Source organism: Trematomus bernacchii, unplaced genomic scaffold (assembly GCF_902827165.1).
Source record: "Trematomus bernacchii unplaced genomic scaffold, fTreBer1.1, whole genome shotgun sequence".
Classification (NCBI taxonomy): domain Eukaryota; kingdom Metazoa; phylum Chordata; class Actinopteri; order Perciformes; family Nototheniidae; genus Trematomus; species Trematomus bernacchii.
In genome coordinates this window covers 5,201,019-5,214,279 of record NW_022987727.1, presented here as the reverse complement: position 1 = coordinate 5,214,279, position 13,261 = coordinate 5,201,019, and the positions used below count along the sequence as shown (strand labels likewise).

The following is a 13,261-nucleotide window of genomic DNA, read 5'->3' as shown; positions in this document are numbered from 1 at the left end:
TCATTATATTATAGGCGACACACGATGAAGCTTATGTTCTACCCAGAGCTGTACTTTTCCTTCCGTTTTAAATTACTATCTTTCAACACGGGTTTGAGTGGGGACTTTAAAGAAGTAGCCTACTGAATCACCTAGTTAGTTCTTGAAAATGTCCTTGAGTTTTTTGAATTCATATTTGTATATAATATGTTACAAAGAGGAGGGTAGGCTTTAATCTACAGTGTTGTGTTTTTTTTGTATGTGTCTAAAATATTAATTACTTTGATAAACGCCTTTATAATATAATACAAGAAACGAATGTTTGCCTTTTCTTGGTTTTTCATTGGTACACCAGCACTGGTTTAGCTATACGTGAAGCTACAGCATGGGCTATAGCTACAACAGCATGGTTGTGTGAGGAGAACAGCCTAGAGGCGGTGGGCGGGACTCGCGGTTTCAAGTCAGACAAACTGTACAGGAAACTATTTATAACGGCACTCCATTGGTCTGCATAACGACAGATCACTGACGTCGGCAGCATCCCATTGGTTGTGGGCCAAGGCATCAGTTTAGCTGGCAGACAACGTGAAAGTGTTACTCTCTCACATTGCCACATTACCCACACGTTAGTATTATTTGTGGCCGTGCAGTTCTGTCATGGAGCACATAAAAGATGGATGGTTTACTGAATCATGCGCGCTATGGCCTGGGCAAGCAATGAGCCTTCAAGTAGAAGAGGTCCTCTACCACAAGAAATCCGATTTTCAAGATGTTATGGTTTTCAAGAGGTGAGTACTTTCAGCTAAAAAACTTGGTTGCTAGCTGTTAGCGTGTGTCGTCAATGAATGAGCAACCTGAAGCTCCTGGGATCGGGAGAAGTTTCTTCAGCTGTTAGCTTAGCTGAGTTATTGTTCAGTTTGCCCCTAAACACATTTTTCTTGCAAATACACTAGCTACGTAGAAAAGAAAGACATAATACGGATGAGTAGGCAAGGTGGTTAGTATTTATAGTTTTTGGCTAGGAGGAGTAACGTTAACGGGTCAGTCAAGCTAGCAATATCTTGTCTCTAATATCTCTATCCTGTTTAAGTAATGTAAATATTCGTGATTAGTTCATTACACTAGCTTCAAATGTAATGTGCCTCTCACTTTGCTGTAACATTACTTTTCAGTAAAACCTATGGGAATGTCTTGGTGCTGGATGGAGTGATTCAGTGCACAGAAAGGGATGAGTTCTCCTATCAAGAGATGATAGCCCACCTTCCCTTGTGCAGTCACCCCTGCCCCAAGAAGGTATGGCTCAGATTTGTTGTTGAGACATTCATCTATCTGCAGTATGGCTGAGTCATGTTTCCTGTGCTAATAGTCTGCCTGTTTCCCTTTTTTCAGGTGCTGATTATTGGAGGTGGAGATGGCGGAGTGCTACGGGAAGTGGTGAAGAATCCGCTGGTGGAGTCGGTGGTTATGTGTGAGATAGATGAGGTGAGAGCAACATTACTTTCAATCATAGGTGTCATTTACGCTGGTGGCATGTCCCCACCCTTTTTTGAGATGGCCAATTGTGTATAACTTTTGACAAATGTTCTAAAAAAAAGTAACATGTACATCTTGAGAACAGTGCATCTGTTCACACTTGCCGGGTGTATTTTAGGGAACCAAGATATGCAATTTGGATATTTTGGTAAACCTCAAATAGAAAATGTAAAAACAAACATTGCCCCCACTTCGCAGCAGGGCGTAGGCACTGCACTTTCCTATATTATAATGCCCAAAAAAAGAATCAATTCATCATTCAACAGTTTTGTTAAAAAAAAAAAAAGAAAGATCTGTGTTGACGTTCCCTGGGAGAGTAGAGATGTCTCCTTACTGATTTCACTTCTTCCTGTGGAAAACTCTTTCAGCTGAGGAGGCTCTGACAGCAGTGACTCTGAAGTCTATGATTCTGCGGCGGCGCAGAGCGCAACAACAACTGTCTCTAAGCGGACACCGGGCAAACAAATAACACTTATGTACACACCGCTGTTTACGGAGTTTCTTTATCACCCACCTTTCGGTGGTGATTTGCAGAGCAGGCACAGCATCGCACAAGTAAATATTTGGAAGCTTCAACATTTGCTAACTTACCTAGCAAGCAAGTTAGAGGTTTATTCTATGCTTCATTTAGTCTATGATCTTAATTACGCCTTACTTTTAATGACCAAAATATATATATGACAATATGATAGCAACAAACTGTCAGACTGGTTCGGTTACTATGCTAACATCCCCCATCTATCACCAGAGAGACTTTACGAACAGCATTATGATGCCGAACATCATCAATTCACAGATTTTCTGTGTAAAAGGATCATTTGATCCTAATACGGCATCTAAGTCAGTGATTCTCAAATGGGGGTACGTTGGAGTACTGCAGGGGGTACGTGAGATTTATTTTATGTTAATGAAAAAAAAAAACATAATTAATGCATTTAAACAAACTACTAATAGTAGATGAACTACTTTATTCAAAGGTTTACAGTAATTCTGGATAATAAAATGGGGAAAAATAAACGGGGTGCTCTCTTTTCCTCTCTCTCGTCTCCGGACAGCCGGTCAGTCTCGTGCAGCTCGTTGAACCTGTAATAGTGACCCAACAGTAAAGAATACACACATTTATAACTAGTTTAGCTAGTTCCAGAGTAGATAAACTAGCTAAGTGTGTTAGGTCTAAGGCGCTGTTTACACGAGGAGAAAACTGCTTGTATCTGCATAGTTTCGCGTGCGTATAGCCCTATTATTTACATGAGGCCGATAGAAACTGACCCCACAAACGATAACGGGTCCCAAGGTGGATAGATTTGCAAACGAAACGCTCTGGGGGGTCAACCGAGTCCGTGTAATCACCTCTATACGAATATTTCCTGAAAAAATAGCGATAGCCCCACCTCTCCCCACCTCTCCTGCTCACTGCTGTAGCAACTATCAAAAATAGCTGTGTTAATTAAATGCACAAGGGGTTCTTGAATGAAATAATATTATAAAAGGCAAACCAGAATTGTTAACGCCCAATATACTCCTTAAACAAAATAAACAGAGTCAGATTTCATGCATTGATCCATTATATTGACAAAGGAGCGATCTCACCCGGTGTTTGTAGAGAATATCTCTCTTTCTGAGCGTGTCCTCTCCACAGAGACATGCTTCTTGTTCGGTCGATGCAATATCCACAGATTCGGTTTCTTTCAGTTAACTTCCCCGTTGCATTTATCCATATGCTGAGGAAATTACTATATCCCGCTGAATACCAGCAATCGCCACACACACTTCCTCCTGTCAGTAGCTACTGCTACTGCTACTGACCATGCTACAGATATTAGTGCAAAATCTACAGCTCCTCTACCACAACCATCAGCAACAAGTGGACATGGAGAATTACATGAACTACATGTTGCTAAATACACCGCGGGGCTTAAACAGAAGGGTAGCCATGGCAACATTGCTGCGGGGCTGCTCTTCTTCGCTGCTTTTGGTGTATTTTGGCGGAAGTTACAGCGCCACTTACAGTCCCGGCATATGTACTACAGCGTTTCCAGCGGCCTCGTTTGAACAGACACGTTAAATGAAACGAATGCATGTGAACGGAATACTTTTTTGAATACGCATACTGTGCATAAACGCAAACGTTCCCGTGTGAGTGGGGCCTTACTCTTAGTGTATTTTGCTCCGCTAAACGGTCCGTCACAGCGGGTGGCGCTGTGATCCGGAAGAGCTGCGTGTTCTCCGTCAGCAGCAGCTGATCTGATCTCTGATCTCTCTCTCGCGTCCGGTTATACTTCACTCGCGTTTATGTCCAAATCTATCAGATCTAGCTAGTTCTAGTTAATTATATGACTGCCTGCATGTCAAAGGACCTAAACAATAAGCGTTGCTTGGCAACGGCTTGTGGCTGCAAAGTATAGTGCAGCATTATGCATTTGTTTATATGAGGGGTCAAAATCCCATGCTCATAAAATGCTCATATTTTTTTCTCTCTTCATTCCCCACGCCCCAAAATAAATCAATAAATAAATATACCAATTTTAGGAAAAGTTACGAAGTTTAATTAGAGTCGGTTTTATATTAACAGAGTTACACATATTTCAAAACGCGAAGTGTAATAACTGCAGTTTGCCTCCCTGTCAGAATGACAAAAATCCTCAGTGAAGCACAAGCCCATGTTTCTCACTAAATTGTAAGTACAACTTATTAAAAAGATCAGTTCAATGCAACTAATGTCGTCTTAGCGTTATTGCATGATGTTAAAATTGGTTTGCCATGAATTTAGTGATGGATTGTAAACATTTGAAATGTAGCATTTAAGTGTTTCTCAGTTACAAGGTTGTTGTTTTAATAAATCAGACACTGATGGTGCAAGGCTCAGGCTGTACTGTACCTCTTTATATAGGCATTTTTTCCCTAACAAATAGTTTTTGCGCTGATCAGGGGGTACTTGGCTGAATTTTTATTTTCAAAGGGGGTACATTATTGAAAAAAGTTTGAGAACCACTGATCTAAGTAATCACTGCTCATTTCCATGTCTTCTGTGAAGGATGTCATTAATGCGTCGAAGAAGTTCCTCCCAGGGATGGCCAAAGGGTTTTACAGTCCCAAGCTCACCCTCCATGTTGGAGACGGCTTTGAATTCATGAAGAAGAACCAGGATGCCTTTGACATCATTATAACCGATTCCTCAGACCCTGTTGGTAAGCTAACAACACCGTTGTTTGCCACAACTGTTCATTTAGGCAATCCAATTCTGAGTTATGATTGTATTGCAGGACCTGCTGAGAGTTTGTTCAAGGAGTCTTACTATCAGCTGATGAAGACAGCGCTGAGAACCGGTGGAATTCTTTGTTCGCAGGGTAATTTTATATTTCACCCAAGTTTTGTGTTAACAGTAAGAAAATGTCTGATATGTAAATTAGTAAAGTGCTGACTTGAGTAGAAGTCATACCTATGCTACTAAATATCAATGTACATCCTACTTTGAGGTACGTTTAAAATACTGGTGATAGCTTGTTTTTTTAAACACCTCAAAGTGTCGTGTTCCCATTAATATAGTCGTCCACCTACAAGAAACAGGGCAGGAAATGAACATGCCCTTATTCCGCTCTCTTGTCATATTCACAGGAGAGTGTCAATGGCTCCATTTGGAGCTGATAAAGGAGATGCGAACCTTCTGCAAGACCCTATTCCCTGTGGTGGACTACGCCTACACCACTATCCCAACTTATCCCAGTGGCCAAATTGGATTCATGCTCTGCAGTACAAATCCTGTAAGTGTGCGAGTCATTCTCCATTTACCATCCGCCAATTTCCTGATTGTTGTCTGATAGACTTTACATGCCACTTGCTTATTGTAAAACCTAATCTGAAGCACAATAAACATGTCTGCTGTTTTCATGGTCATTGGTAATGTCCATCAAATGACTGGAGTGCACTTTCACTTTTGAATTAGGAAACAAATTTCCTGGAACCGATGACAGCATTGTCAAAAGAAGAAATGGAAAGTATGAACCTTAAATATTACAACCCTGAAATTCACAAAGCATCGTTCGTCCTGCCAGAGTTCGCTAGAAAGGTAAATGTTATTAATGTTACTTTTTATATTTGATTCGAGTTCACTTTAAACTGTTAACACATTTTTGCTACTTTTCAGTCGCTATCTTCTTTACCATTTACAGGTTCTCAATGAAGCATGACCAGCAACAAGCGACCACCATGTTCCTCCTCTACCTGGCCCTCAGACTGCAGATGCTCCACGTCTTCTGCTCCTCAACACAGATCAGTAACACAGGAGAGAGTAGCCTCCAACTTTTCACAGGTGGAGGCATATAATAATCAGCGGGTGGGACCTTGCTCAGTTAAATAGTGTTCCAATGTTTTGTTCCTTCCAGTCTTACAGTCTTTTATTTAAATATACTGATGTATATTTTGGTTTTTCAATTTTTTTTAAATCTGTAAATGTCTTATCAGCATTTTTGTCAGAAGCTAAATAATGGGCTGGTCCGAGCAGGAAGAGCATTGCGGTGGAAACCTAACCTCACTCTGAAACTGTGTACTGTCTATTGAACTCACTGCATCTACCCACTATGTAATACGTTACTTACTACATGGATATGTACATGTAATGTATTGCTGTTCTTTTATTTGTAATGTTAATCATCGGTTTGTGCTCATAGGAAAATGCAGAGTTGCCATCTGTCATGACTGTATATTCAAAATATGTCTACTCTACACACGAACCCTATAGTGCCTGAAATTGGTTGTTTGTTGTTTGAAAACTTGTTCTTTATCTATCAAAGTGTACCAGGCACATAAAGTGGCCTAGAAGAAAGCTCAAGTGTCCATTGTTGAGAAAAGTATCCCTTTTATAATAATACCAATTAAGGATGAAATAGAGTGGCTCAGCTTTTACCATATGTTGGAAATGAAAGTCTTTAATTTTACAGTGTTAAACATACAAATGAATCAGCAGTCTAATGGAGCTTTACAAAGCAAGACATTTTTTAAAGATGTGAATTTAATATGATATTCACTTGAATATGATATTCACTTAAAGTATTGGGTATTGACTACCAGTGGTACTTGTGTTCTGTAGTAAGCCTGTAGTCCTTACCGGCTCTGATCTTCAGTACTCATTCGCTTCAAGTCCACATTGAATCTATTGAGAAATGGTTTCATACATGAGCAATGAATTTGATTTTTTTAAAGAACTAATAAACTGTTAAAATAAAATGGCTATATGAAATCTGTGTGTATTCCACCACTGATGGGTTTACTCATGTGCATACGCTTCTATCTTTGCAAATAACAGCTAAATGCAGGAATACATTTAATATTTTTTTTCTGGTTTATAATGCTGATATCTTTTAAATATATCGTGCCTTAAAAATACCATAGTTGATTGCAGGAAAAAGACCCAGTGCTATTTTAAATCTGTAAAGGACAGTGGAAAAACTGAGTTAAAATTGTGTTCAAGATCTCTATCCACTAAACCTGTCTTATATTTCTGAACTAATCTTCACCAATAGCAGCATCACTTTCCAACCAAATGCAGGTTAATATGTGATGTGTTCATGGAAAATGGTTAACCCTGAACATAGTCCTGCAGGTACTGGTATGAACAGAGTTGCAGTAATGGTTATGTGCAGTTTCAGTATTCAGGCACAAGATGGCGTTCTTTAATCTGTTATGCATATGATGGTAAAGGAATGCATTTCAATTAAACTTGGTTTTCTTTGAATTTAGATGAAAAGCCCCTTGGCGCCTTTCAATTGTTCCCATCAGTCAGTGTTTTGCAATGGAAAATGTCACTGTTGCCCTAAGTTGCATCAACCTTCATTATTGTGTAAGACCTCAGCCGTCACTGGTTTTCTATTAAAATGTGAGCAACCTGCAACAGCACAGTACATTATTACCATACTGCTTTCATAGTGCATTACAGTGGATGTACTCAAGGTTCTTCATGTTCATGAATGTTCACTGCAGTAATATAGGAATAGAAACGTCCACTGTCTTACATTAAGACCCTTTAAGAGTAACTGTTGGTATTAAAATGTATGTTTATCCATTTAAACGACAATACTCTGCAGTGACAGAACTTTGAAGACATTTCACCTTCTTGTCCTTTGTAACTTTAATGCAAGTTAAATTTAGACATTTCTGGTGCATTTTGACAAGTTTTACCCATATGTCTGGATCCATCTATTTCATAGATACGACTCCACACCCAATCCTCAGATGATCTCATATTCAATGTTCCTTTGTGATCCCTATCAGAGAGCTGTTGAAGTGTTGCATGAGGCCATACATGGCTACATTTCAGATGTAGTGAAAATGGAGACTTCCACGCACATTAATAAGATCTGTGAGCACCCAGACCTGTCGTCATGCTGACGTTCCTCACAGCTTGAAGTCTCTTTCAGTTTGGACTGCAGATACACTGAACTGCAAATATAAAGCAGTTTCAAAACCCAGCTAATCTTGGGTTTGCCTCCGGGCCATGTTGAGATTTAGCAGTGTATGGAAGAAAATACCTCAAACACTGTTTTGAAAGCACAACAAATCAATTGAAACATATCGACTAGAGTATAAGTACTGTATGTTCCCTGCCAGTAGCACCGTCTAAAGACGTCACAACAGTAAACTGTCAGTTGTGGTAATTCAGCAATTTATGCCGGAGGGCTGCTTGAACATTTGAAACAAGTTCTTCTCCAACAATGGTGTATGTTTTTGCTGTCACCAACAATTTGTTGGGTGAGTGGTTTAACTCATATAAACCAGTCTAATTGGATTTTACAGCAGATTAGAAATAGCTCAGACAAATCTTTCTTTTATAAACTGAACTACATTTAATGATGCTATTTAGCTGCATACAATGGCCACAATAATGAGAAATAAACAAGTCTATGTAATATGCATATGTTTCTGCTTAACTTCTATCAGACAAATACATCCTAAATATAATCACTTGTTGACTTTAATGTATTCTGCTAAATTCAAATGTAATATAATATTAAGCCTTATGTAATATTTATATAAACCTCCGAAGAATAATTTATAAGAAAGACTTGGGTAAGAAAATAGGTAAATGACACATTTTTACCATTTCTCACTAATCCGCACAGCTTAGAATATAGTGTGAATTTAATTGAGCTGCAGCTATAGTACATTTACATTATAATTATTGTACTTTCACAGTCGTTGTGGCTTGCTAGACGAGAGTACAGACATCTTTTTTGTTTTGTAAAACTAGTTGGGATACAGTTTTTTATTTGATGGTAACTGAACAAAATCCATTGTATAGTGTTCGATTCAGAAAAGCAAAATAAATTGGTCCTTCTTCTTTTTACCAACTGTGTTTACTCCGCTAAGGTGGATACATTTCCTCAAGGCACTTCCTCAGTCTTAGTAAGTGTCAGACCGTTCAATTGTAATCTGCAGGTGTCAGAGAGGCTCGTAGAGGCACTGTGACAGGAATCAGATGTTGACAGAAGCACTGAGCAATACAAGGGGATGCTGAGATAACAATGACAAGTCAGCTTGTGGTCCATTTGTATTGCTTTGGGATTTTTTTGATTACCACTTAAGGGAAATTACCATTTTACTTTTGAGTGTTCGGGGCGGTTGATGAGTTGTGGGATTGTCCGTCCACCCCCTGAAGAGGTCTTGTTTGAGATTGTCTTTCATAACTGTCTATACATTAGTGACATGTTGATGTCAAAACCTGCTTTTAGCCCGATGACGTCGTCGCCCTCTGCAGATGTTCACAATTTGTCAAAAAGGTTAAGTGTTCGACGCTTCCATTTGTTCTGTCCTGAACCGTTCATCTCCCCTCCTCTTCCACGCTCACAAAAACACCCCCCACCCCTAAACCCACTCACACATACACCCCCTATCATCCACCCACCACACTGTACGTCAGTGGCAGAAAGGGGTATAAAAGGGTGAGGGACTTTGGAGGTAGAGCAGAAGAATCATCAGTGGTGACCACCAGCCGCGCTGCACTTTCTCCACCAGTCTCCTCTGGATCTCTGAGCTGCTCAGACTCTCCCTCTCTCTCTCTTACCTTCATTCTCCCATCTCTGTGAGCCTCCTGCTCTTTTGGCTTTAGATCTGCTCCGTCAACTGCACTCCTCTCACAGCATGCAGCTCCTGGTGGTGTTAGCAGCTCTCATGGGGGTCCTTTACAGTGTTAGAGCAGCCTCCGTGCTTCCTGTGGAGGACAGGAGCTCCATCCATCTGAACAGGGTGAGGAAAATGTTGATGTATCCTTTATACAAAATGTATTTCTTGTTTTTAAAAGTTATTATTGATAGATTTGACAATTCTTTTGTAGGGAAAAATGTTTAAGTTTAAAAAATATCCAGATTATTTTTAAAATCCTCAAAAATAAATAGCTTGTGATATTTTGAGTTTGAATTTTAAAGAATTTATTTGGAATACAAATATATTTTCCAAGAACATTTTATTAACCTGTTATAAAGTTAATAGTCTTTTATTCAGCCTCTTAAAAAAAATGATAATACCCAAGATCACAAGATTTTACATTTTCACATGACCTAATCTCTTTAATTATATGTTTAATAATTATATATGTTTCAGATTTTTGGTCAGGAGCTGAGCAAGGAGCGAAAGGAGCTGATCCTGAAGCTGGTGTCGGGCTTGTTGGACGGAGCTCTGGACACCAACATGCTGCCGGAGGAGGCCGGACCCCTGGACCTGGAGGAGCCGCTGGAGTCCCGTCTGGAGGAGAGGGCCGTCTACAACAGGCTATCACTGCCGCAGCGCGACCGCAAAGCCCCCTGTAAAAACTTCTTCTGGAAAACGTTCACCTCCTGCTAACAGTGTCCACATCGCCTCCTGTACTCCTTCCCTGCCAGCTCCACATGAACTGTAGTAGACCTCAGCTGTACATAACATCTACACCTGTCAGACATGCAGCATCGATGGACTTCACTGACACAGTGTGTCTGTTTGAATATTAATTATTTATGTATCTATTTATGTATACAATGTATGTATGTATGTATGTAGCTGTTTCTTTCAGGGTAAACAATAAAGCATGGATATATCATTTGGGATGGTTATCACAGTTTATTTATTTCGTGAATATACCTAATAGGGAAAAGGTCATATTTTATTAAACAATTAATGCAAAGAAATTGTGGAAATATTTAAGGGTGAATATTTAAATATATACTCAAAATCAAGCAACATTATAAATGGTACAATGCACAGACAAATGTAACTTCCTACAATGAAAGCCAATTTTTTCCAGTCTCGATCTTACAAGGTAACAGAGCACAGCTTGTAATGTGCGCATCTCCTGTATTCTGGCTAAATAAATACTCAAGGGGAAATAAATATTGCGTAAGCCAACATTTAATATTCCAATTTGGAAAACTATTACAATAAAAAGTGGCACAATTTTGGCTTATTACTGTTTTTTATACAAATGACAAAAATGAATTGATACTTTATAGATAAATAAGTAGACAAAACAAATATTTAAACATATAAATATGATTTAGTTCACACATTTGTACATGTTTTAGTAGTAACCAGACTGTGGCCCTTATTAATTCCTAGTCACAAGCTCTGGGAGATGCTACAGTGACTTATCACAAGTTGTTAAACATGTCAGTAAGATGGAAAAGTAAATAAATTAGAAGAGACCCCCGTATTCACTCAACGCTGTCAGGAACAGCAGCAGATAGTACATAGTCTGGATTGTGAAAACACATAAAATAAAACATTAAAACAAAATCTAAATGTAAATAAGGTGTACGGTTGAAACTAATCAGACCTCACTGTTTGATTTTAAATGCACAAACACGACTGGTAGTGCATGTTGCGATAATGAAGTGTTTTCTGTGTGACCTTATCAACCCTGTTTTCGATTCTTGCTTCAACAAAAACCAAGCGTCGGCCCTCAATCAGTCACACTACAATTACCACACGCTCTCTCAGCCCTTCTGGCATGTACAACCGTTGTGATATGTGTATTTTTTTAACCACTTACTGCAGTAGGGAGTGCAGGTGCTGGACACAATCAAATATTGACTTTCTAACCGGGTCCACAGTCCCTAGGAGTGAACTGATGGATAATTATGCGGGTGAAATATCCTGCTGTTTGAAGCAGTTCAAATTACTAATGTTTTTTGAAATGGCTGTGAAAAGATGGCCAATCACACCGCTGAGCAAAAACAAACAACAAAACAAACAAATTACCAACACTTAAAGGTGGGGTAGGTAAGTTTGAGAAACCGGCTCGAGATACACTTTTTGTTATATTCCATGGAATGCTCTTAACATCCCGATAGCAATGAATATCTTAAATGCTTTGGCCAAAAATCCATCAAAAAATGTCATCTGTGGAAGCCGTAATACTGTAAAAAGTACGACCAATCATTTTAGCCAGCCCGGCTAAAATAACTGGATGGCCTACCTGCCTGTCAGCCTTCCATCTGTGCACAAACTTATCTCGTGCCCTCATTGGTCATGTGCGTGTTCGTGTGTGTTGGAGGAGGGGCTCTATAAGGAAGTGGCAGATTTTCTCCGGTTGTGTATTTTCAAATTGGCTGACTGCTGAATCACGAAAGCAAAAGGCATATCATTATAATAGCAGTTTCTATCATTATACAAATGACTTGCATAATATATTCACGTATACACTCATACTTTCTGGCCTTTGTTCTGTACACTAACTTATTTGTTTTGAACTGGCCTTTTTGCTCCTTTGTGCTTTTCTAGTGTGTCTAAATGTGTTGTAGATTATTAAAAAATGCAGTCACTTTTGACTGTTTTCATGTTCTTATTTTTAACATTTGTAAAGCACATTTTGGCCTTTCCCCTGTGACAAGTGTAGGGCATGAAGTTTACATATTACTGGTTCATGGTGAATTTATGAGAAAAAAGCTGGCAATAGATCTGAAAAGATAAAATGATACAACACTCCTCTGGATATTCTTGTTGAAGTTTACTGCCTGCAGTAAGTCATCCACATTATATGGCACTATGCAATCATACAATTAAAATCTTAAGTGAAATGTGAGAATTCTTAAATAACCTACAATAATGATCCATAGAAATCCTACTCAGTTTAGTCATACCTCGACTGGGTAACTGTCTTATTATCTTCCTGAACAGGATGAATAGGAGATAATGGCTCATAAATATGCTTGTTTCACAGGTGTAAAGACTTGAGTTAACATAGGTTCACAGTGCTGATTCATGTTCAGGTGGGAATTTTAAGGCAACGGTGATGACATTTTCCCCCTTTATAGGCAGTGAAAAGAGCCCTTCAATGATCCATCCTAGTTTTTATTGAACGAGGCTGCATAATCTCATGAAAACACCCCTTGATGGTGAGTTACAGTTCCACACATTTCTAAGCAATGTAATTACATGTTCTCGCAACCGCTGTGAAGTCTTCTCCGCCGCTCGTGTTAACGATGCTGAACAGACAAAGGCTCCTGTGGGCTTACTTGATTACAGTTCATCACCTAGTATCTTTAATTCTTACGCAGTAAAAAGCTCCCTATCAAAATGACATATTTTAGACTTACAGCATGTGGGAGAATAACTAGACTGTAAATAAATAATAATTCTGAAGAATAGAGAATCATATGCTGCTACAAAAAAAACAGCCTATGATGCCAATCAGTACATCCGGGGCTGAGGTTATAAAAAACGATGTCAGTAGAGGTGCTGTCCACTCCTGACTTCATGCCCCCGGGCTCAAATGAGCAAGCAGAGG

General features: G+C 39.2%; 2 protein-coding genes across 2 annotated transcripts; both read left to right on the top strand.

The window, feature by feature from the left end:
- The first annotated feature begins 572 nt into the window (after nt 1-572).
- Nucleotides 573-6,748, top strand: srm (spermidine synthase). The gene is made up of 8 exons (XM_034145403.1): nt 573-767; nt 1,152-1,272; nt 1,369-1,461; nt 4,547-4,700; nt 4,776-4,859; nt 5,128-5,273; nt 5,456-5,578; nt 5,682-6,748. Exons 1-8 carry the CDS (start codon nt 637-639, stop codon nt 5,697-5,699), a joined length of 870 nt encoding a protein of 289 aa, XP_034001294.1. The 5' UTR covers nt 573-636; the 3' UTR covers nt 5,700-6,748.
- A 2,740-nt stretch (nt 6,749-9,488) lies between these two features.
- cort (cortistatin) lies at nt 9,489-10,578 on the top strand. Its single transcript, XM_034145306.1, has 2 exons — nt 9,489-9,750; nt 10,105-10,578. Exons 1-2 carry the CDS (start codon nt 9,646-9,648, stop codon nt 10,342-10,344), a joined length of 345 nt encoding a protein of 114 aa, XP_034001197.1. The 5' UTR covers nt 9,489-9,645; the 3' UTR covers nt 10,345-10,578.
- Nucleotides 10,579-13,261: the final 2,683 nt, after the last annotated feature.

What these genes read in the sequence shown, in the direction of transcription:
- cort (XM_034145306.1), top strand. Translation starts at nt 9,646, where the DNA reads ATGCAGCTCCTGGTGGTGTTAGCAGCTCTCATGGGGGTCCTTTACAGT. An exon ending in GCTCCATCCATCTGAACAGG is followed by an intron (nt 9,751 to 10,104) that starts GTGAGGAAAATG and finishes TATATGTTTCAG; the next exon opens with ATTTTTGGTCAGGAGCTGAG.
- srm (XM_034145403.1), top strand. Translation starts at nt 637, where the DNA reads ATGGAGCACATAAAAGATGGATGGTTTACTGAATCATGCGCGCTATGG. An exon ending in GTCACCCCTGCCCCAAGAAG is followed by an intron (nt 1,273 to 1,368) that starts GTATGGCTCAGA and finishes CCCTTTTTTCAG; the next exon opens with GTGCTGATTATTGGAGGTGG. An exon ending in CGATTCCTCAGACCCTGTTG is followed by an intron (nt 4,701 to 4,775) that starts GTAAGCTAACAA and finishes ATTGTATTGCAG; the next exon opens with GACCTGCTGAGAGTTTGTTC.